At 37.4% G+C, this 24,277-nt stretch overlaps 6 protein-coding genes across 8 annotated transcripts; 4 read left to right on the forward strand and 2 right to left on the reverse strand.

Annotated features, from left to right (window-relative positions):
* Positions 1 to 384: 384 nt before the first annotated feature.
* On the forward strand, positions 385 to 11,423 carry LOC107005697 (serine/threonine-protein kinase EDR1). Its single transcript, XM_015204343.2, has 13 exons — positions 385 to 1,038; positions 2,114 to 2,536; positions 3,385 to 3,488; positions 3,715 to 4,856; positions 5,651 to 5,691; positions 5,982 to 6,050; positions 8,174 to 8,274; positions 9,098 to 9,176; positions 9,281 to 9,379; positions 9,920 to 9,988; positions 10,112 to 10,161; positions 10,641 to 10,817; positions 10,898 to 11,423. The coding sequence occupies exons 1-13, from the start codon at positions 580 to 582 to the stop codon at positions 11,031 to 11,033; spliced, it is 2,949 nt and encodes a 982-aa protein (XP_015059829.1). The 5' UTR covers positions 385 to 579; the 3' UTR covers positions 11,034 to 11,423.
* On the reverse strand, positions 11,379 to 12,425 carry LOC107005715 (uncharacterized N-acetyltransferase YoaA-like). The gene has a single exon (XM_015204365.2). The coding sequence runs from the start codon at positions 12,315 to 12,317 to the stop codon at positions 11,814 to 11,816; it is 504 nt and encodes a 167-aa protein (XP_015059851.1). The 5' UTR covers positions 12,318 to 12,425; the 3' UTR covers positions 11,379 to 11,813.
* Positions 12,426 to 12,874: 449 nt separating this feature from the next.
* On the forward strand, positions 12,875 to 15,697 carry LOC107005708 (elongation factor 1-delta 1-like). 2 transcript variants are annotated; one of them, XM_015204354.2, is made up of 8 exons: positions 12,875 to 13,027; positions 13,681 to 13,794; positions 13,894 to 14,010; positions 14,156 to 14,246; positions 14,462 to 14,588; positions 14,812 to 14,925; positions 15,133 to 15,294; positions 15,432 to 15,697. In XM_015204354.2, coding segments are annotated over exons 2-8 (699 nt in total). In that variant the 5' UTR covers positions 12,875 to 13,027; positions 13,681 to 13,708; the 3' UTR covers positions 15,434 to 15,697. The 2 variants fall into 2 exon arrangements, with proteins under 2 accessions (XP_015059840.1, XP_027772739.1); XM_027916938.1 differs by lacking the exon at positions 15,432 to 15,697 and having other exon boundaries at positions 15,133 to 15,302.
* Positions 15,698 to 15,862: 165 nt separating this feature from the next.
* Positions 15,863 to 17,547, reverse strand: LOC107011978 (uncharacterized N-acetyltransferase p20-like). Of its 2 annotated transcripts, none has more exons than XM_027916934.1 (3): positions 17,110 to 17,547; positions 16,381 to 16,539; positions 15,863 to 16,310 (listed from the first exon to the last, which is right to left on the reverse strand). In XM_027916934.1, exons 1-3 carry the CDS (start codon positions 17,399 to 17,401, stop codon positions 16,024 to 16,026), a joined length of 738 nt encoding a protein of 245 aa, XP_027772735.1. In that variant the 5' UTR covers positions 17,402 to 17,547; the 3' UTR covers positions 15,863 to 16,023. The 2 variants fall into 2 exon arrangements, with proteins under 2 accessions (XP_027772735.1, XP_015067164.2); XM_015211678.2 differs by having other exon boundaries at positions 16,381 to 16,611.
* A 408-nt stretch (positions 17,548 to 17,955) lies between these two features.
* On the forward strand, positions 17,956 to 18,991 carry LOC107025425 (translation initiation factor IF-2-like). The gene has a single exon (XM_015226215.2). The coding sequence runs from the start codon at positions 18,113 to 18,115 to the stop codon at positions 18,989 to 18,991; it is 879 nt and encodes a 292-aa protein (XP_015081701.1). The 5' UTR covers positions 17,956 to 18,112.
* A 243-nt stretch (positions 18,992 to 19,234) lies between these two features.
* LOC107008338 (translation initiation factor IF-2-like) lies at positions 19,235 to 24,140 on the forward strand. Its single transcript, XM_015207329.2, has 4 exons — positions 19,235 to 20,372; positions 20,460 to 20,609; positions 22,569 to 22,754; positions 23,573 to 24,140. Exons 1-4 carry the CDS (start codon positions 19,353 to 19,355, stop codon positions 23,651 to 23,653), a joined length of 1,437 nt encoding a protein of 478 aa, XP_015062815.1. The 5' UTR covers positions 19,235 to 19,352; the 3' UTR covers positions 23,654 to 24,140.
* Positions 24,141 to 24,277: the final 137 nt, after the last annotated feature.

Below are 24,277 nucleotides of genomic sequence, written 5' to 3' on the forward strand. Positions count from 1 at the left end.
TTTTAGAAATAGTTGTACTTTAGAAGAATGTTTCATTTTCCTTACTTTGGGGCAAAAAAAAAAAATTCAGTAAACGTAGCGCGTTAAGGTCATTTCGCGTAAATTTACTCAACTCCATGCCCTAATTTAGTCGCCCCAATATCCACCTCCTTAAGCTTTCCCTCCTNTTTCTTAGCACTCGTCCGGAAATTGCCCGACAAATGTTTTTGGAAACCCCTCGTTGTTATTGATGTAATCTCAGAAAATATACTATTGATGTTTGTCTTCTACTTTTAGAAATAGTTGTACTTTAGAAGAATGTTTCATTTTCCTTACTTTTGGGGCACAAAAAGAAAATTCAGTAAACGTAGCGCGTTAAGGTCATTTCGCGTAAATTTACTCAACTCCATGCCCTAATTTAGTCGCCCCAATATCCACCTCCTTAAGCTTTCCCTCCTCTCTTTCTCTCTCTAGAATTGCCCTTTTCCTTTTTACAGTCAATATGAGAGAGAGAGTGTATGAAGACTAACAGTAGTAGCAGTTGATTTGTATATACTGATGAAAAAGGAAAAGTAAAGGTATGATATAGAGAGAGAAACAATGAAACACATTTTCAAGAAGCTTCATCATTCAAATCGATCGAACGATGCTCAATCTACTTCATCAATATCATCGTCATCTTCACCTGCATCATCATCGTCTTCGGCGTCATGTACTACCGATCATCGGAATTCCAATTCGGTTTCTCAATCACCGTTGAGTCCTTCCACGATTTCAACTGCGTCAACGACGACCACTGCTGCTGCTCCAGTGGGGGCTGGTGGTGGTGGTGGAGGAGGGAATTTATCTACAATCAATAGACAGCAGGACTATTATACTTCGGAGGAAGAGTATCAAGTGCAACTTGCCCTAGCTTTGAGTGTGTCATCCTCCCAGTCTCAAGATCCTTTTCCCTCTGATGTTAATTCAAGCAACGGTCATGGTGTAGGGCGAACCGCTGTTGACTTGGCACGTGATAGAGAGGATGCCGCTGCGGACTTGCTATCGAGGCAGTATTGGGTAAATCTTGAAAAAATTCTTGAATTGTTGTTGAATTTGCTTCCATTATTTTTCACATTGTTAATTAAGCTTATGGTCTTATTGAACTTGCTATTTGTGATTAGTTCAAGTTCAAGTGAGAATATCTCCTTATCTGCTATGACCTTTTGGTATTGTCACGCTAGTGTAGCACTTTGAGTTGTAAACTTGGCAAACAATGTATGTAACTGGTAGAAGATTAGATTCAGTAACTGAAGTGAAGGGTTAGCCTTTTTCTTGATTATTTTAGAAAATATATTGTTAAACAATAACAATATACCCCGTGAAATCCTACAAGTGGGTTTATGGGACTGGGTAGAGTGTACGTAAAGGTACAAAGGTTGTTTACGATAAACCCTCAGTCAAGGTTTAGAAAACTAAGAAAAAGAAATAAGTGAGTTAGATGGATGGTCATGGAAGACCAAGATGCGGAGTTGTAGTTTAGATTGCGTGTTTCAAGCAAAAATGTTCAACTTGGGGTGCTGATCTATCCAAAACTCAAGCATTGCAGCACCTTACCATCTATTATATAAATTACATTGATTTGTTGTATTTCTGTATTTTTCAAATAGAAGCCTGACAAAGGAATTGTTTAGCGAGGATATTAAGGTATGACATATTTCGTCTTTTTTTCTTTTGACAGGGATGCAGAGATTTTGCAAAGTTGCAAGCACATTTTCTTTATTCAGCTTCTTATGTTTCTTAGCTGGTTCGAGTTTAAACATTCCTTATAATGGATATTTAAGGTTCATAGGTGATAAGACTATGACTGCCTAACATCTCTGACATGCTATTTTTAATTTGAAAGGCACATGTATATTTTGGGTTCAATAGGATTTGTCTTGTTATATCTGTCATTTGCTTCATCTTAAAGATTTGAATAGGTTCCTTTCCTAACAATACTTTATCGATTCGGTTATTCCCTTTTGGGCCTCCCCTCTAAAAGCTTAATAATTTCTATTACATAGCTAATTCCTGGAATATGTTTTCTATTGAAGATGATTGTCAGTTTGGTTCTCATAATTTGGTTTCCAATCTTTTGTCTCACTTATTTCAGGATTATGGTGTGATGGATTATGAGGAGAAAGTTGTTGATGGTTTCTATGATGTATATACTCTCTTTACAGATCCAGCAAGTCGTGGGAAAATGCCATCTCTTTCTGAACTTGAAACAAATCCTGGGACTTCTAACTTTGAAGGCGTGATAATTAATCAGAGAATTGACCCCTCCTTGGAAGAGTTGATGCAGATTGCACACTGTATTACATTGGACTGCCCTGCCAGTGAGATTAGTCTGTTAGTACTGAGGCTTTCTGAACTTGTAACTGGGCATTTAGGTGGGCCAGTAAAGGATGCAAATATCATATTGGCCAAATGGATGGAAATTAGCACCGAGTTGAGGACATCACTTCACACAAGTGTGTTGCCAATCGGATCCCTAAAAATTGGGCTTTCACGTCACCGTGCACTCCTTTTTAAGGTGATTATCATAATAAAATGTTGTGCCTGTTTCTTTCATTGGGACAGAGGGATTTAATAACTTGCCATCCATAATAACAAGCATTGGATAGAGGCAATGTTACTTGGCTTTCCGTTGATTAGATATACTTAATTGATGTTTGAACAGTGCTTATTACGCTTGGAAATAGGTGTTGAGGATCTTTTGCGTAAAATTTTACAATGTCTTCAACAGTTTAGGACTTTTTAATAATGACAATAAACCATTTACTTAACTGTTATCCATGATAGACCTCTATCAAGGAAAACTTTTAATGTAGAAAGTTATTGTTACAATTTAAAATGATTTTTCTGCCTAAATCTGTTTGCTTCATCTCATAGGTAATACAGATAATAAGGCTATGCTCTTTATGTTTAGTCTTGCGATATTTCATCTATTACTTTAAAGTTTTAGATTAGATTCGTGTGCTCTTTCACAACTTTCAATACATTTAGCAGAGAACTTGGGAAGTACCTCTCATCTTCAAGAATCTTTAGATGTTCGGTAATCTACCTAGAGCTGGGCCAATTTAATCTGCATCATTAATTTACAAAGCTTTTGTTACCTTGCACTATTACAATTCAACTCAAACCATGCAGAGTCTTCTTCTGTACTTGTGACCTCATTCAACTGGACCTCTTAAACATTGTAAAGGTATTCTTTGAGAGGGTTGAATGTAATTCTTTTATTTTAACCAGATATAAGTATGGCTTAGTGGGAATTTTCTATTGAAGTTTGGCAACGTTATGCTCTTATGGCATTTAAGTGACTAGTGTCTTGTCTAATAAGATTTGTATCATCTTCATCGCTGTTGTTTTTACTTGAGGCAGGTACTAGCTGACCATGTTGGAATACCCTGTAGACTTGTTAAAGGGAGTCACTACACTGGTGTTGAAGATGATGCTGTCAACATTGTGAAGTTACCGAATGATAGGTGAATTATGAAGTTCAATAGCTTTTCTCAAATCTAACTATAGTCATCTATTTAATTCCATGAAACACATGATCTTTCTTCATTTGTAACTTCAAACTGTATCTCTTATTTGTTGCGGCAAATGCATTATTGTGCAGATGTGCATGTATTGTGACATTTGTATTTTATTGATTTTGTTGTGTAGCTCTTTACATTTTCAGCCTCTAAATCAATTCTTTGCCTTCAGCGAGTTTTTGGTTGATCTCATGGGAGCACCAGGCACACTCATACCAGCTGATGTTCTGAGTGCAAAGGATGCTTCTTTTAACAGTCCGAAATTGAACAAGATTCCAAGTTTGCCGTCCAATAGTCATTCTGGAGTTTCCTACCCGAGACGGAACTTGTTATCTGGTCAAAATTCTGTGTTAGGAGATGATTTTTCCAGTAGATCTAAGCCCGAGAAGATAGAATCAGTTCATTCAATCTCTGATGCAGGTGGTAGCTCCACTGCTGGTTCTTCAGGAATCAACAAAAGACCATCTTCTAATCAGGTTGATTGGACTTCACCATTAGCAATTGGAACTTCTTTGTACAAAGGAGGTCGTGGACCCAATGCAGCTGGTGATGGCTTGAGGTTGAATGTAAATGTTGTTCCTTATGATCAGAATAACCCTGAGGATCCAAAAAATCTTTTTGCTGATCTTAATCCGTTTCAAATAAAAGGCTCTGGCAACACATTACTGCAGAAAAATCCTGCTAGAAACAAAGTCAGTGAATTGCAACAGCCAATAAATACTTTGATCCCCGGACGGCCTCCTGCCCCTATGATGTGGAAAAATCGATATGCACCCAATGAGGTGCCCCGGAAAAACGAATCTGATTCTGAGGGACTTTTTCCAAAGAAGAACGGTGGATCTAGTGGGTATAATATATCATCAATCGCATCTACCAGCTCAAATATACCGCAGAAGTCTTCTACTGATACCTCCAGGTTACATGGAAATTCACGGCCTGCCTATAGAGGAAATGATGAGGTTGCTTCCACCAGGAATAACAGTTCCAAATTATCAGCTGAGCTTGAATTTAGAAGGTTGTCTGTTCAGAATAGTCAAAACAATAATAGAGAAACAAGTCAATGGGAGGGGCACAGTTTGCAGAGTGACGACTTAAATAGGACACAAGCATATGGAGATGATATTATTGTGGAAAGTGATCACACAAGAAATTTGCAAGCTCAGTCAATAGGAACAAATATTAAATTGAAGGAGCCAGAAAATCCAACTTCTTCAGGGAATCTAGGTCCAAGTCAGGTTGATCCTGTCTTTGATGATGTTGGTGATTGTGAGATTCCATGGGAAGATCTTGTCATTGGCGAGAGGATTGGTCTTGGTAAGCCTTTGTTTATCTTGATTGAAATATCTTGCGATGACAATGGTGGATATTGTGCAAATGCATTCAAACCTCATTTTTTTTTATATTTGTACAACAACTTTATCTCAGCCCGAAGTTTCATTAAGATATATACTTACTTGGGTGTGGGTGGGGCCAGTAAAAATATTTATTTATCTCCAATCATTTCCATCCATTGGATGGGGAAATGAATAGTAAATGTGAAATTTTCTAAAATTTTCTACCTAGTGCTTGTCATGAGGAGTGAATAGTGTGGATGTCTGTTTATGTAAGTTTAATATTTTATTGGAGATTTCTCAGTTGCTTGGTTCATAAAGGTGAAAATAAAAAGGGACTCGACTTACTCTCTCATCTCCATCTACATGAATGCAATCAAAGATTTGTGTTTCTATATACACTAACAGTGTAATGATTTTAAACACTGTCAGTGACTTTTAACTTGTGATGGGAGGTTAATTACTATTTTTATCAGATCACTGGTTGATGCCTATCAAGAAGTTTACCTGTAATTACCTAATAAGATACATGATTGTGTAAATATCTTTTACAGTGTCAGTACATAAAAAATTCTTTGCTTATACATTTAGATTTTCTATATGATATCTCTGGAAGCAATCATAATACTGATATACTAATCTTATTTATTAATTTCTGAATATGCTGTAAGAAGTCCACAAAAAATGGATGGTAGTATTTGGATTCTTCATAGGTAATATTTGTGGGTTTACTCTCAGAATGTTTTCTTCACCCTGAACTTTTTTTTTTATTTTCAGGTTCCTATGGAGAGGTTTACCATGCAGATTGGAATGGCACTGTAAGTGATTTTATTTCAAATATTCCCAGGAGCGTTTAATTTCATGTTCCTATTAATTCATTGTTACTAGCCATGCAATCAGATAAATGGCTTAAAGTTCTGAGTTGTCAGTGTGTTCTTTGCTATATATCCTCTATAGCTGTCAAATTTCATCAAAGTCCAGTATTCTAATGTGTGCTTTGTGTATCATCAAATATTTTATTGTCATTAAGTGAAAGCTTTTGTATTGATGTAATTGCTTGAGTGTATTAAATATTGAGTGTGTTTGCTTGTGAATCTGTCTATAACAGGAGGTTGCTGTAAAGAAGTTCCTCGATCAGGATTTCTCAGGTGCAGCGTTGGCTGAGTTTAAGAGAGAGGTTAGGATTCTGCACTGTTATGCTTACTGCTTGATGCCTGCACTGAAGTATAAAAATCTAAAGAGTACTGGAAACACGTTCTGGTTTCCAGTACTCTTCTAATTTTTTAAAAGAGGTTATGCCTGTATATTCCCAAGAAGGTGGTACATGTTTCCAGTACTCTAATTTTTTTAAAAGAGGTTATGCCTGCATAGTCCCAAGAAGCTGGTCCTGTAATTTTCTGGTTCTGTATAATCACTTCTAGAAATGAACTGTCATTCACATTTATGATAGATCTAAAAACCTGTTTGACTAAAGGGAAGTTTTATTAGCTGTTGGTTTTTGCATTTATGGGTGTCTGCTGGCATAACCTCGTATTAACATCATCGTGTTCTTTGTGGTGGAGTCCATTGTAGCTGTAAGAGAACCTTTTGTCTGTTTTCAAGAGTCCTGGATGGTTTGCCCACAAACTATATGTGCTGGCATTATCTATCTGAAGACCGGGTTTAAGTTGTTAATTTGACTTAAAGGTATTTTAGTGCCAACATGAATCCGTAACAGTTGTTATCAATTCTCCCTATCATTTTTGTTCTATCATGTCGTTAACTCTAAAAATCGTGAAAGGCTCTCAAATGGTCTGACCATTAGATGTTCCCCTCATCGTTTGAAATGGGTCAGGCTTTATTGACTCTGAGATTGAATTTGACCAGGGGATGCTCTCATGAAAACTAATATTCTGTTTTGCCAAAAATTGTAGACACACATGAAGAGAACATTAGGATAGTGGTTGAAAAGTTAGATTGATAGAGAAGACATCAAATTAAAGTTGNGAATTTGACCAGGGGATGCTCTCATGAAAACTAATATTCTGTTTTGCCAAAAATTGTAGACACATATGAAGAGAACATTAGGATAGTGGTTGAAAAGTTAGATTGATAGAGAAGACATCAAATTAAAGTTACAAGTTTTGAGTAGCAAAAAATAATTTGGATTCTTGAAAGTTGCGAGAAGTGTGTGAATGATATTATTAGTCAATGGTGTCATAGTTTTTGTATAGTACCAACTTGAAAAGAGTTGTAAAAATTGGAATGAAGTACTCTTGGATATTTTATTCCATTCTATTCATAGAAAGATTGCCTTACCCTTATATCGGGATGTGAAAATTTATGTCACCGAATATCCTTGTTGTCTTTACTACCTAAAAATGACATGTATAAATATTTCCCATCACGAGCATGACTTGTGTATCTTCCATTCTTGTTTCAGTTTATGTTTTTGGTTTTGAAAAGATAAGATTTGTATTATATCACTGTAATATCAGGTTCAGATCCAAAAGTGACAAAAATATTAGGTGATTTTTTTTTCATTTGTCCTAAGCATGGGTGGACAAGTTCCTGCACCTGATGGTGGTGGGAGGTCATAGGTATCTCATGGAATTAGTCGAAGTGCGCAAAATCTGGTCTGGACGCCCCAATTATCAAAAAAATTTATCACAGTATTCCATCCTGCAGTAAAAAAAAATCTTGCAGGTATCCATAATTACAAGGGGATTATTGAGAAGATCTTCTAATCCTATATCAAAAACTTACAAGGATCCTAACATATCCATAAGTGAATCTGGATCTTCCATGTATTCCCATTACCAAAAATAAAACAACACCAAGCAATTCATTTTCAGCTACTGAATAGTATTGCAGTTGTTCTCAAAACATCTCTGATTCCCTTCTCTCCACACCAGATACTAGCAGGGATAATTTTCCATCTATCCTTCTGGATAGAGAGGCTGCTGTAACTATCCAGACTTCCAAAGCATGCACAATTCTCCCTAGCATCACACATGACATTCCTTTTATGCTAGTAAATAACCTCTATAGCTGAGTTGTGATCTTACAATGCAGGAAAAGATGATTAACTTTCAGCTTTAGTTTGTCAGTTCCATTTTCATAGGACCTTGTTTGACGAGAATAGTAGGTCTGATCTTCTACATTAGCTGCTAATCAGTTTCGGATAGGTCTTCTTGTGTACTTTGAAGAGATATTCCACAGACGTAATGTTTGTCGTATTTCTTTGTTTGCTGCTCAACTTTCTTCCTGTTAAAATGCATCATTAATTAACATATTAACATGATTGGTTCTTAATGGCAGGTGCGCATCATGCGTCGATTACGACATCCAAATGTTGTTCGTTTTATGGGTGCTATAACTCGGCCGCCCCACCTTTCTATTATCACTGAATTTCTACCACGGTATGCTTGTATTTTAATTAACAACCCTTTTTTCTTTTATATTTTTATCATTAGTAAGATTTTGGTTATTGTGGACTTTTTCCTTCGACATACTTGTTCTGAAAAGATATGGGGTAGGTGCAAGCACTCGATGCAAATTATTCACTATACGTTTAAGTAGTAAAAGTTGAATATATGTGTACCAGTTACTTGCCAATACTTGTTTCTTACTCATATTTGGTTTGGTAATCCATGTAAAAGATAGTGTCCACTGGTGCAAACTAAAAGAGAGCATGATTCTTTTATATTGTGCATAAATCGTTGTATCAGTTTCCCTATATATAGCACCCTGGACGTTCTTCATTCAGGCCTAATAAGTGTTTGGAAAAAAAGAAGCAGCAAAAACAGTTAATATGTTGAGATTTTCATGATTCAAACCTTACAAACTATGCATCTCTCATATTCACTCAGCTAGCATAAATATTCTTCTGGGTGTCTTTATTAGCAATTAAGGATGATGAATCCATGAGAAGAAGGTTTATCATTTGGATTAATATTTATTTATTATAAACCTTTGGTTTGATCACCTTATAATTGTTTCCACGTTATATGGTTTTTGAGAACTCTCCAAGAATTTTCTTCTAATATGATGTGAATACTACGAAGATGAATGCTAAATTCTTTCCTTATTGTGTTTGATTTGTGGTACTACAAAGTGCCAATTGTTGATGTCTCTTTCAGCCATAGTTATTAAACTGTATCTGATTATGGCAATTAATTAGTGATTTTGAAAAAAAATTCTTGTGAAGGATGAATTACTCATCCAATATATCATGCTTTTCAGAGGTAGCTTATATCGGATAATTCATCGTCCTCATTTTCAAATTGATGAAAGGCAGAGAATCAAAATGGCCCTTGATGTGGTAAGGTTTAACATCATCTTTACATGATCAATATTGCTGGATCTTCGGACCAATTGATCAGCATATTTTTGCTTATGTTGATCTTTGAGGTTCTCTTGTTGCAGGCAAAGGGCATGGATTGCTTACATACAAGCAACCCTACAATTGTTCACCGTGATCTGAAGTCACCTAATCTTTTGGTTGATACGGAATGGAATGTTAAGGTAATTCGTTTTCTAAAGTTTTCATGTTCTCGTTACCTTGCATGAACTGATGTTATTTTTGAGCGAGCAAAATTTATCATTTTCTCCTAGTGTTATGGTTGAGTGCAAGGTGGGATGTGTGAATTAGCTCACATTATGAGTTTGAACCTTGTCGTGGAGATAGTTGGGTATTTAAGTGGAGAGAAGTGGGAAGGATGGACCTAATTTTCCACTGGACTTCGAACTGCTCCCCAATCAGCCCTTGAGGACTTCTCGGTTACTAAAAGTTGTTCTTATTATGGTTATAAAAAAAGTTGATCTTATTTATGATTTGTTGAGTTGGTTGTAAACCCTAAATGTTTCAGTGAAATGCTCACCAACTGTGTGAACTTTGAGCAAACTTTTGTAGCAATGCAATTGTGTGGTTTTGTTCATTTTGAAGGGGGTGTATACTTGGTTGTGGTTGTTTGTATTAGTAACTCTGGATCTGTGTGAACCATTCCTTAATTTGTCGGATGTGTTTGGAGAGACTATTAGTAACTCTTAAATCTTGGAATGCAGGTATGTGATTTTGGCTTGTCTCGGTTGAAGCACAACACATTTTTGTCTTCCAAATCAACAGCTGGAACGGTGAGAACAATATATCTGTTTTCTATTGTTAGATGTATTCCGTTGCTATGAAGTTTGGATACTAGTCATTTCCTTTCTTCACTTGCTTTCGTTATTGTCTAACCTAGTTTTTTAATTCCATAGCCTGAGTGGATGGCACCAGAAGTTCTCCGCAATGAACCTTCGAATGAGAAGTGAGTTAACAATTTCTTTACTAATTCCATGTTTTCACTCGTAGTCTGTGCAGAGATATTCTTGTAGTTTCAAACTTATAAAATAGTGAATATAACCTGGAGGATTGTAGTGGCGTAGTCTGTTGGTGAACTCTTTTNCCGCAATGAACCTTCGAATGAGAAGTGAGTTAACAATTTCTTTACTAATTCCATGTTTTCACTCATAGTCTGTGCAGAGATATTCTTGTAGTTTCAAACTTATAAAATAGTGAATATAACCTGGAGGATTGTAGTGGCGTATTCTGTTGGTGAACTCTTTTAACACTCCGTATCTTAATTTTGAACTGAACGTTTTCCTTTGTGGAATTCTTGGTCACGTAGGATGAAATGAGCTCATAGATGGCTAAGTTTGGAACATGTGTTTATTTTGCAGCAGATTTTGTACTTGCTGAGTTCTCCATGCTATGTGTTCCTCGGCTAAAATTTTGGTCACTTGACAGGTGTGACATATACAGTTTTGGTGTCATTCTATGGGAACTTGCTACCTTAAGATTACCTTGGAGTGGAATGAATCCTATGCAAGTGGTGGGAGCTGTTGGCTTCCAGAATAAACGCCTTGAAATTCCCAAGGAACTTGATCCTATAGTAGCAAGAATAATATGGGAATGTTGGCAAACGTAAGAGTGACATACACCTTTATCTTTTTCTTTTTCAAGATGCAGAAAATGCTAATTACCTCGTACATGTATTTTTCCAGCGATCCAAACTTGCGTCCATCATTTGCACAGCTAACTGTGGCTTTAACACCCTTGCAACGACTTGTCATTCCTGCCTATGTAGATCAGCTGAACTCCCGCTTGCCTCAGGAAATCTCAGTAAATTCTACCCCGTAAATTTCCTCGTCTTCCTCAAGTGCTGATCACTTGGGAAAAAGAAGGTTTCTGGTTTCATTCATTTGGAAAAACGGAAAGATTCTTGGCGAAGTGGGTGAATGGTTCTTGTTGCTCAGAGATGATTTAGGAAGAAAAAGCAAAAGCAACCTTGGTAGTGGTCCTTAAATGTGTTGTTACTTGTATAGTGGTTGTGTATAAGTTGATCCCAAAGGGAACGGGTGTCTTTCTGAGTTGTATAGTCTTAATGATCATAAATTCGTTGGTTGAAAACCCCCCCTTCGAAATAATGGGGTGGTGCCGCACATAATCCCTGTATAGTCTATACAACAGAAGCTAAGTTGTCACTTATGATGAATATATATGATTGCCTTCAAAAACAGTACTACAATATCTCACGTATTATGCCAAATCTCTCTTTAGTTTGTACTACAACTTTGAATACATAGCTTAACAGAGCGTTAGTATTTCCCCATAGTCTCTGGATAGTAAACCATAAATTACCAAATCAACCACATTTGCAGTTTTCTTAATGCTTGTATAAATTGTTATTGAACCTTGGTAGAGAAATCCAGCCTCCTCAAAACCTTATGAGAAGCCTTGTTCTCCGAAGGATTGCCATTTTGAGTACCTTCGTAGCAATCCCCTCGAATGGATACATGCCAAGGACAAATACACACTTCCTTGATAAAACTCAATGCTTCTTTTGAATTCAAAGTATTCAATCGATGTATTTAAACTAACAATACAATATATCAGGTCCAAACAAGCAAGTTGTAAATGTCAAGAATCAGCGGAAAGAAAACTATAAAGTATAACATCCTTGATTTCACCTTTAAAGTAAAAATACTTTTTAAACATACCCTCTTTTATAAACCCAGCCTTCTCCAACACTCTATGTGATGCTTTATTCTTAGCATCAGTTAATGCTTGCAGTCTTACTATTTCAGGAAACTCTTCCAAAATCAAAGGAATTGCCATCTCTACAGCCTTGGGTGTAATCCCCTGTCCCCAATACTCAACTGCTAAAGCATATCCTACCTCGGCCCGACACCTATCATCGCCTGATCCGGGCCGAGCCACCACGATTCCGACTGAACGATCGTCAATGCATATGGATCGACGCCAAGGAATGGAGGATTTGTGGATGAAGGTGAGGGCTTCATCTTTGGAAATCAATGTACTGAAATGGATGGAGCGGGTTACGCGATCATCGGATGCCCATGAGAGTACATCATCAACGTCCGTTGATCTGTATGGACGGAGAGTGATTCTTGATGAATCCATTTAGCTAGACTGATGTAAGATCTATGCTCAGCCTTTTAGGATACAGTAATATATAAGAAAAAAAATGGACAAATTATAGAGTGTGTTTGGTCCAATCAAAATATAGTAATCACTTTAATTTATTTCTCTCTCTTTTTTTTATTTGAAAAAAAGATATTTAATTTACGATCTATAACTACATATTAAAAGAAGAAAGAGAACTGAGTCGAATTTTAGAAGTGAGGAGATAAGTTATATCAATAAATACAATTATAGTAAAGAACAACTTGAATTAGTGAGTACAAACATATCAAATATGTGAGTGGATACAATTTGTATGAGTGAACACAATTATATCAGATGTATATGTTCCTTTTGTGTTTACTTTATAGCAATAAGTAGAATTATATCGAAGTGTATATGAAATATAGAAGTTTTGAGCTACTTAGTGAATAACTATGAAGTTTTTTGGTCATGATTTCAAACTTATAGCATGTATAGTAAATACATAACACATATTTGCAATTTTTCGTATATTTATTTCTCAGGGGAAGTCCTTCAGGCAGGCCCAATATGACAGAGTTATGTTTAATGGGCCTCACACATGTCGATGTTAGGGCTTCAGCCAGGGTATTTTGGTCTTTCCGAGCACACATTCTGCTAAGTATTGCTTAATAGGGTGCTTCACACAGTTCATCACATTTGTTCAGCTCTGTTGTATCTCTTCCAATGTATGTATCTCCTTCATCTATTCGCTTTACTGATTCTTCGTTTAATGTTGCCTCTTGCTCGAATTTATTTCTATTATGTGCGATTCTGCGTTTTCGTATGTATATAGATTTGAGTCTCATGAAACATATGATATATCCTTGTGTATTTGTTTGAATTCAATTTTATTCATTCGGATTTGTAACTTTTCTTGGGCCTATAGCCACTGCTTTAGTGGCGGCGCCGCCTTCAGGGTTGCATTGATCGGTAGAGGAGTTTAAGCTAATCCCAGATCGGAATAGTTTTTTCTTATATTATTATTAATACCTGTTTAGTAGTGATTTGTAGTTGCCTTTCAAAATTTAGGCACACCCAATTACACCATTGCATTCGGTGATGATTTTAGGCGTAGGTGAGGTTTTGGTCAAATTTTCAGAAGGTTCTGAGCGCATTTTGATTTTATTGAGTGGAAGTTAATATATTGCGATTTTAACGGGTTTTTGGTCAAGGAGACCTATAATCCATGTTCGACAATTCCATTGATTCTGGAATGTCGAGTTTAGTCGGGTAGTACATATGGTTTGTGTGCACCGAGTTGGTTGGTGAAATACGCATCATGTTAGTATTAATTGTTGGACAATGCAAGTGTTGATGTTGTATTCTTGTACAATTGCAGAGAGGCTTATATATATTATCACCAAGCAATGGCTGTTGCATTTCAGAACGTCAACTCTGAATCTGGCCTCAAGAAGCTTGACGACTTCCTCCTGACCCGCAGTTACATCAGTGGGTGAGTGAGTTACTATTGTATTGTGATTTACATGTTTACTCTGATGCTATTTTAATTGTATTCAAATGTGAATGTTTGTTGTTTAATCCATGTCTTCAGGTACCAAGCATCAAAGGATGATATCACTGTGTATTCATATCTAGCAAAACCTCCATCAGCTGAATATGTTAATGCATTGAGGTGGTATAAGCACATTGATGCACTTTTGAGAATCTCGTAAGTCCAAGAGCGTATTGACTTTGTATTTTCCTTTAGTATGTTTGATTGGTATTTTTAGCTTCTTCAACTTGTATCTTGCGAATTGTTAAGTACATTCTCCTTCCTTAGCAAACTGATCTCACTGAATGTCATTTTCCTGCAGTGGTGTATCCGGTGAAGGTGCTGGTGTTATTGTAGAGGGGTCTGCACCCATCACTGAGGCTGTTGCAACTCCCCCTGCTGATGATAGTAAGGTGTGACATTTATCTGTTCTGAATTGATATTTAGTTTATGTTGCCTTCTCATTCTTGGTGCAGCTGTTTGGACTGCATCACAGAGTGAATTTTCTTTTTGTCATTGTCAGTCCTTTTTATCCTTTTAGCAGAATAATGCTATGTGAAACTGTGAATGGACTATTGCAATGAAATAATCTTCTGTCATCTGTTTCTCTTTGATTAACTGCCTCTAGGCCTCAGCTGCTGAAGATGATGACGACGATGATGACGTTGACCTATTTGGTGAGGAGACTGAAGAGGAAAAGAAGGCTGCTGAAGAACGCGCCGCAGCATTGAAGGCTTCAGGGAAGAAGAAAGAATGTAAGTTTGTACTGTACTATCCTGACTAAAATTTTCAATATCTGTTTTTATTGAAGAACTTGGAAAAGCATGTGTTGTTGCTGCCTAGTTAGTGGCTTCTTTTCTGTAAAGACTTTCTTACCTTCAACCTACCAAGTCGAACACTAAGAGGAGAAACTTGTTGGAACTTTGACGTTCATAATGAGCAAAGACTGACATTGCTTTTGATCTCATTTGACTTCAGCTGGCAAATCCTCTGTTCTCATGGATGTCAAGCCATGGGATGATGAGACTGATATGAAAAAGCTTGAAGAAGCAGTTCGAAGTGTTACTATGGAAGGATTGACTTTTGGAGCATGTGAGTTTCTGTTTTTGTTCTATTGAGTTGAATTTTATTTTTTTACCTTGAAGAGTTGAGAGACAATTGCTTTTGAATCACTTCAATAGCTTTTAGCATTTCTTTCTTGATTGCTCGTGTCTTATTCCATCAGTCCACTGTTTTGTCCAGAAAAAGTTATTAAATTGTTGGTGTTTGTTGACAAGCATAACTGTGGTTTCATTTCAGCTAAACTTGTTCCTGTTGGATATGGTATAAAGAAGCTGCAAATTATGCTTACCATTGTGGATGATTTGGTCTCTGTGGATGATCTCATTGAGAATTATCTAACAGTTGAGCCTATCAATGAGTATGTGCAGAGCTGTGATATTGTTGCTTTCAACAAGATATGTAAGTAAATGATATACTGCTCATCTTTATTAAGTTGACTTTATCAAAAAAGAATATTAAGTTCCATTTCATATATCATACATGTGTACTATATTCCTGGTTCCTATGTTAATCATTTGATGCTCTGCTTATGACAGGATTTCTGCTATTCTGAAGTTTTGATGGAAAGAGCTGGTGATCATTAGACTTTTCTTTTGTCGAAAGAGTGTACCGTATAAATTATCTGTTTTTTTCTTCCTTTGTTTGGAAGAATGTTTACTTATAAAAGTATTGATTTTGAATAGACTTTACTTTGCTGTTGCTGGTTCTCTTCATCGATAACGATAGAGATCGCAACATGGGTAATTTATATGGGTACCCATTCAAATTACCTATATAAAAGTTGGTAGTTAAAATGGGTAAACGAGGCTCATTTATAAAAGAAACAGAAGTGGAATTAATATTTTTCTTCAGGTTGTGTTATAGGGATTAGACTTTCTTAAAAGTAACTGATATAGGTCAACATTGATTTCAAAGTTTTAATATGGCATTTGAATTATGTTAAACCTGCTGCTAATAAGATTTCCAGTGTCAAAGATAGCTCGTAATCTCTCCAAGAATTCATAAATTTGATAGAAAGATCTCAAAATAGCCATTGTCCCCCGGAGTTTCACATTTTACAAGTGAAAACAACCTGGAACGATAGACTAATTTCCAATTACATGTTAAGAAAGAATTGCGCCAGTGGTATCAGTAAATCGATTCAGTGGATAAGAGACTGTACATGAACAGATCCACTAATTTCCCCTTGTGATATCCATATTTTCTCAATTTTCCCTCCTTGATGAATCCCACCTTCTCCAATACCCTTTGGGATGCCTTGTTCTCAACATCAACCAATGCCTGAAGCCTCATTACTTCAGAAAACTCACTGTACACTTGAGGGATCATCAATTTGAGTGCTTCAGTACCAATCCCTTGCCCCCAATATTCAAAAGCAACAGCATATCCGACATCAGCTCGACTTCTATCGTCACCTGATACAGGGTATCCAGATCAGTCGAGCTAGTGAATGGAATGTGAAACGAGAACAAAGTAAAAGAATACCTGATCCTGGGAATACAGATACAAATCCAATGGAACGGTCATCGATGCATATAGATCGACGCCAAGGGTGGGGTATACATACATCCTTGATGAAGGTCAATGCCTCTTCTTTTGAGGTCAAAGTATCCCATCGGATGGTTTGAGTTACGCGATCATCGCCTGCCCATAACATCATATCATCAACGTCCGTTAACTTAAATGGACGCAGACTAATTCTTGAGGAGTTCATATCTATAATTCAAGTAGAACAGATCTCTCTCTCAGTATCAATAATTGGAGATTTGATGGTTTGTTGGTGTTCAATAATACATAACATATTATAATAGTAACATAAATGGAGTAGTACCTACTCTTTATAATTGTTAGTCAAAGCTGGGATTTTAAAATGGGAAAAATGACAGTGGGGATAGGCCAGACCACAACTATACATCGTAATGAAAGAGAGATAAATTAACTCAAATACTTTTCAAATTATTGTGTACTCTTTTTGATAATTTTGATATTCTGAGTCTGTTCGCACACAACTCAATAATTAAAAGAAAAGACGTAGAAAGCATATATCTTTAATTTTCATGAAGGTATAATATACCATATACAAGTACAAGTAGAGTCTTGCAATGCATCGGTTATTTTCAATAGACTATCGAGAACACGGATGAAAGTTGAAGGTTCATGAAGGTATAGGATCAGTGGAAAGAAAACTATAAAGTACAACATCCTTAATTTCACCTTTAAAGTATAAATACTTTCTTAACGTAGCATCTTTTATAAACCCAGCCTTCTCTAATACTCTATGTGATGCTTTATGCTCAGCATTAGATAATGCTTGAAGCCTTACTATTTCAGGGAACTCTTCCAAAATCAAAGGAATTGCCATCTTCACAGCCTCCGTTGTGATCCCGTGTCCCCAATACTCAAATCCTAAAACATATCCTATCTCAGCTCGACACCTGTCATCACCCGATCCAGGTCGGGCCACCACCAACCCGATCGATCGGACGCCAAGGGATGGAGGATTCATTGATGAAGTTCAACGCAGCTTCATTGGAAGTCAACGTGCTGAAATGGGTGGATAGGGTTATGCGATCATCAGATGCCCATGACAGTACATCATCAACGTCCGTTGATCTGTATGGACGGAGAGTTATTTTTGATGAATCCATAACTAAGTAGTTTGCTGCTAATTTTGTATCAGACTAACGTGAGGTGACAAAGGAGGATAATATCAGGAAAATGAATATAAATCGGATGAGTTTGCTCCAATCAAAATATAATAATACTAATAAGTCATTTTCTATGTTTAGTACCAAAAATGATAACTAATTCTTTTTCGTTCACTAGTATCTATTTCGGTTATTAGTATTGATATGAATTTTTAACAGTAAATGGAGTAGTTAATTGAAATATAATATATATATTTTTTTTATTGGCAAACTAAATATACTAGAAAATCGAATTGATTGGTTATATGAGCTTTTATTTTATTGATTAGAATTGGAGGGATTGATTTATCCGAAAATTAAATTGTGTGCTCTAAGTAGCAAATCACAAACTTGTGTTAAAATCCAATTCATGAAATTACGAAATAGTCCTATTAGAATCTTGTTTTTACAAAATCTAAACCCAAAACTATCACTTGAAACACTTTTCGTGCCGGGTCGTTAAACCCTCGTGCTGGAGACGAAGAAGCACCATTCCTCTTTGGGATCTCATTAACACTACTTCACAAGAAATGAGACGAAGCTTAAGCAAGCTTTCTCACTGCTCTATTGGCCGACCCATCACCGCCTCATCGGGTTCCGCTTTTTCCACTTTCTCCGGCGGCGGCGGAGGTGGTAGAGGCAGGGGACGAGGTTCCGATTCCCCAAACTTCGGATTCAGTCCGGGAAAATCCGCATCCGAAGACTCCAAACCGGAATCATCGACTCCTGCTACTCCATCTGGAACTGGACATGGACGAGGCCGAGGTAAACCATTACCTTCGTCCCCAATTGTTCCCTCATTTTACTCCTTCGTTGATAACCCTAATACTCCTGCTGGCCGTGGCCGAGGTGGGATCGGCCCGTTTTCTCCACCACCGCAGCCGCAACAACAGCAGCAGCAGCAGCCACTGAGGAAACCGATTTTCTTTGCGAAGGAAGAAGAAACAGCTGATTCAAATTCTAGTTCTTCAAATGCTCCAAAACCAAGAGATGATTCAAATCTCCCTTCTAGTGTAATATCAGTTTTGACTGGTGCGGGCCGAGGGAAGCCCTTGCAAACGGCTTCTCCTGTCTCTGAGAAGCCTAAGGAAGAGAATCGCCATCTCCGGCCTCGGCAGCAGAAAGTTGCAGATTCAGGGGAGAGAGCGAGCAGTCCACCTCCCCAGAGGTTGAGTAGGGAGGATGCAGTAAAAAAGGCTGTAGGGATATTATCAAGAAGTGATGATGGTGATGTTGATGGTGATGTTGGTGGTGGAAGGGGAATGGGAGGAGGTTTTAGAGGGAGGGGTGGTCGTGGTGCGGTGAGAGGCAGAGGGGGAAGGGGAAGGGGAAGAGGAAGAGGAAGAGGTCGTCGGGATGAGGAGAGAGGAGATGGTAGTTTGGAGATTGGCTTTTANGTATTGATATGAATTTTTAACAGTAAATGGAGTAGTTAATTGAAATATAATATATATATTTTTTTTATTGGCAAACTAAATATACTAGAAAATCGAATTGATTGGTTATATGAGCTTTTATTTTATTGATTAGAATTGGAGGGATTGATTTATCCGAAAATTAAATTGTGTGCTCTAAGTAGCAAATCACAAACTTGTGTTAAAATCCAATTCATGAAATTACGAAATAGTCCTATTAGAATCTTGTTTTTACAAAATCTAAACCCAAAACTATCACTTGAAACACTTTTCGTGCCGGGTCGTTAAACCCTCGTGCTGGAGACGAAGAAGCACCATTCCTCTTTGGGATCTCATTAACACTACTTCACAAGAAATGAGACGAAGCTTAAGCAAGCTTTCTCACTGCTCTATTGGCCGACCCATCACCGCCTCATCGGGTTCCGCTTTTTCCACTTTCTCCGGCGGCGGCGGAGGTGGTAGAGGCAGGGGACGAGGTTCCGATTCCCCAAACTTCGGATTCAGTCCGGGAAAATCCGCATCCGAAGACTCCAAACCGGAATCATCGACTCCTGCTACTCCATCTGGAACTGGACATGGACGAGGCCGAGGTAAACCATTACCTTCGTCCCCAATTGTTCCCTCATTTTACTCCTTCGTTGATAACCCTAATACTCCTGCTGGCCGTGGCCGAGGTGGGATCGGCCCGTTTTCTCCACCACCGCAGCCGCAACAACAGCAGCAGCAGCAGCCACTGAGGAAACCGATTTTCTTTGCGAAGGAAGAAGAAACAGCTGATTCAAATTCTAGTTCTTCAAATGCTCCAAAACCAAGAGATGATTCAAATCTCCCTTCTAGTGTAATATCAGTTTTGACTGGTGCGGGCCGAGGGAAGCCCTTGCAAACGGCTTCTCCTGTCTTTGAGAAGCCTAAGGAAGAGAATCGCCATCTCCGGCCTCGGCAGCAGAAAGTTGCAGATTCAGGGGAGAGAGCGAGCAGTCCACCTCCCCAGAGGTTGAGTAGGGAGGATGCAGTAAAAAAGGCTGTAGGGATATTATCAAGAAGTGATGATGGTGATGTTGATGGTGATGTTGGTGGTGGAAGGGGAATGGGAGGAGGTTTTAGAGGGAGGGGTGGTCGTGGTGCGGTGAGAGGCAGAGGGGGAAGGGGAAGGGGAAGAGGAAGAGGAAGAGGTCGTCGGGATGAGGAGAGAGGAGATGGTAGTTTGGAGATTGGCTTTTATCTAGGTGATGATGCTGATGGGGAGAAGTTGGCTGCGAAGCTTGGACCTGAAAGTATGAACACATTGGCGGAAGGCTTTGAAGAAATGAGTGCCAGAGTGTTGCCTTCTCCCATGGATGATGCATACATAGAAGCCCTTCACACTAACATGATGGTAACATTTGGCTTGTTGAAAGATTTGTTTCATCCAAGTAATTTTAGTTGCTTTATATAGTTCTCTGATGTTACTTTTTTCCCGCAGATAGAGTGTGAACCAGAGTACCTGATGGGAGACTTTGAAAGCAATCCTGATATTGATGAGACACCTCCAATTCCTCTTCGTGATGCTCTTGAAAAAATGAAGCCATTCCTCATGGCATATGAAGGGATTAAGGATCAAGAAGAGTGGGAGGTAAAACGGGATTTAACTTGCTTCTACTTTTGTCATATTGCGTTCTGTTATATAAACCATTTGCTATATTTGTGTTGCCTCAGCTATGTTCAGTCAAACCTGTAAGGATCTTATACTTGCTGAATCCTGCCAAACCTTACTTGACATGATATTAGATTCTTAAACCATATCGTCATATCCTCTATTTGTGATTTGATCTATCTTTTGAACTGTGTGCTTGTAAGATCTTCATTGTTTTTATGCTTTTATACTTCATGTATGCCCAGGACGTTTGAGCAAACATTGTACGGTACATCGATGTCCTAATCGCACTAATTTCATAAACCTAGAGAGGACTTAATTGATTTCTTGTTGACAATTCATGGCATATCACCCATGAATCTAGTGCTTTTATCTCAACTCCAAAAGTTTCACATTGCATTTTATGCTTAAAGTATTAGTCCTATATGCAAAAAGTAAGCCTAGGTGATGCCCTTTGGTTAGTGAAGAACTTTCAATATTGTTACTCTTTATTTAAGAAAAAAGGCCACTGCTATGCCTCGACCTCTCTACAGCAAAATAATTGATTTCATTGAATTGGGAGAGAAAGAGAGACTGGTGCGCCTGATTCACGAACTACACTAGTATTGATGTGGTTATATGAATGTTAGCCTGACAACGTCACAAGTTTTCAGGTTTCTGGATGTAATGATACCAAGCTTCAGTGGAATTTAGTATACATATCTATGCCTAGACGCCTTAATAAATAAAACTCTGTTGACTGAAGAAGGATCCAAGTACATGTAGTTATAGCGATTGTTCTATGATTCTTTATTCCTGAACCTTTGGGGATTGTACTGTATATAGTGGCAGGTTCAAAAGTCTCGAGCTTTTAGATGAAGCTTTATTATGGAAGTGTTTATGCTAGTTTTCCTATTAAGAAGGATCAACTAAAAATGTCAATTTAGACTTCTTTCCTGATTGGGTATTCAGACTTCATGGGCCTAAGCAATCCCCTACTAGGGACATTCTTTCACAGTTGGAGACTTTGATTCATACACATAAGTAAACTTTATGCTATGAGATTAAGAGAACATTGCTTTAGTGTTGCTCATCCCTTGGTTCTCCCGCAAGGTAGTTCAAGTTGTGCCTCTTCCCTTACTCATGTCAACATCTATGAAATAACCACAGTTTTGTGAACAAAAAGCGCAAATAGGCAACAAGGCCCATGAGGTTTGGAGTGACAAGGGAGAAAAACAAGGGGAAGCCTTCTTTTTAGGTGAAGCGCATAATATAAGGATTTTTTTCTAAAAAGTCTAATGTATAAAATTTAGTACCATAATAATCAAATTGCTTTTAAAATAACTAATTTTAGCATCCAATATACAATGATATGAGTCCAAGTCCGACCCCTCCAAGTTGAGTTTCAGAGAACCAGCCATTTCGCGCGTGAATCACTTTGTGTTATTGCTCAAAATACATTATGTCTTCACCCATGAAACGATTGCCGTTCCTTCACATTCTTTAAGCAACAAATCAATGGCTCTTAACACCAAGGAGTTGTCGTGCAGGTATTAGTTATGCAAGTGATAATTATGCAGGTATTGGTTATTCCATCTTCTACCCCGCACAAGATAATACACCAATTTTCCGTCATAACTTATACATAACTTATAATTAGTTATGTGAGTTTCTTAATTGCAAACCAACCGTCATATTAATTTTATTCATGGATAACTAACTTCATAACTAGCTACCAAACATCTCTAAATAACCTTTTCCCCTTAATAATACAATAAGCTCCAGAACCAGCAGAATCACCCATTCTGTTTTCCTTGCAGTAAGTCTGGACACTATCCCGCTTAGGAAAGAAATTGTTTGACTTGATGATCATAAAAAATAAAGCAGTTAATCTCTTGGTAACTTTTTCTTTATTGATCATCTTCTTTAGCTGACTTCACATCCTTTTTTTCCTTGCAGGAAGTCATCAAAGAAACTATGGAGACTGTCCCACTTATGAAAGAGATAGTTGATTACTACAGTGGGCCCGATAGAGTAACGGCAAAGCAACAGCAACAAGAGCTGGAAAGAGTAGCAAAAACTCTTCCAGAGAGTGCACCTAATTCAGTAAAGCGGTTCACGGAGCGTGCTGTTTTGTCTCTACAGGTCAAGTATTATCAAACATTCATTTGCTTTTCTTTTTTTTTGGATTAAGGGTAAGGTTGTATCATCAGCATTAAGGACCTGCAGGAGACTTCCAAACATTTATTTGTTTTAATTATATTTTAAGTCTAATAAGAATGAAACCTCATTACTTGAATGTTAAGACATAGAAAACTGGTCTAAGAATGAAAGATTTCTCTCTGAGCATTAAAGAAATGAAAAACTGACTTACAAAATGAGGGAATCAATCATCTTATTTGGTACTAGTCTCTATGTATTGTTCTGTGGTTATCCCATCATAATTAGTAAAAAACAGTATGAAACTCATCACTTAAATTAAAGATGTGTGTAGTCCTTTGATTCTTGTGGTCTTAAACTTGCCATGTAAAATGTTGAAATTGGAAAATTTACTACAATGTGTCATGNTTCCCCCCCCCCCCCACACACACCAACCACCACACACACACACCCCAAAATGACTATTATGACTAGTCATCGTCTTCTATTTACTTATAAAAGAGTAACTATAGTGTTATATTTGAATATTATCAGTCATTATCATCTTTCTTTTCCCCATTTGTGGGATTACACTTGGTATGTTGTATTTTCATCTTTCTTTTTTTTTTTTCATTTTTATATCAAAGGCCTTTGTCTCCTTTGAAGATTGTAATTTAGTTCTATGGATTAGTTGCTTGTTTTTTCTTAAATTGATCATGTATCTAAAAGATAAAGATGTCTTGTCATTGTTTCATCTTTTACCTGGACACTTGTTTCTCATGTTTCAACTGTGACGTAATATCTGACAGTTATCTATCTTACAGAGCAATCCGGGGTGGGGATTTGACAAGAAATGCCAGTTCATGGACAAGGTGGTAATGGAAGTCTCTCAGCACTACAAATAGATTCACTCCATTCCCACAAAAGATGTCTTCAATATAGAAGTTGAGATAGATGTGCTTAAACAACAACACTATGAGCGGAACGATGACTAGGAAATATTGCAATACAAGTTTGTTTACTAGAAATGCTGCGCGTTTGGTTTCTGATATGGAGATTTTGACATTTTGATTTGACATATAATGATAGTCTTATTTTAAGGTTGTCCATTGGCATTGAGACATCTCAGTTTTCAATAATTTGAAGATGATTTCTGGTAACTTTCTTAGCGCTTAGGTGTTTGGATTTGCTTAGTACTTGATGTAATAGATAGCCTACCATCACACGGAGCTGTCTTACCTTCAAGATACGAGGATCATACTTATCAAATAATTTCAATCCTCCCTTTGGGGAGGCCTAATTACTTGCAACTGTTCCTTTTTAGTTGCATCATTGTTACATCCTATTAACAATATGGCTAAAGCAATGAATCCCTTTTCTCAGTTTTGCTGAGTTTGTTCTCAGTTGTTAGGCAAAGTATCATGTATTTTACATTTAAACTGTGAAAATATGCCCCCCAACAGATGAGGCTCATCTCTCTTTCAGTCATTTTATATCTGAATTTTTATTTTCTTAAAGTAGCGAGGAGT

The sequence above is a fragment of the Solanum pennellii genome, chromosome 1 (assembly GCF_001406875.1).
Source record: "Solanum pennellii chromosome 1, SPENNV200".
Lineage (NCBI taxonomy): Eukaryota > Viridiplantae > Streptophyta > Magnoliopsida > Solanales > Solanaceae > Solanum > Solanum pennellii.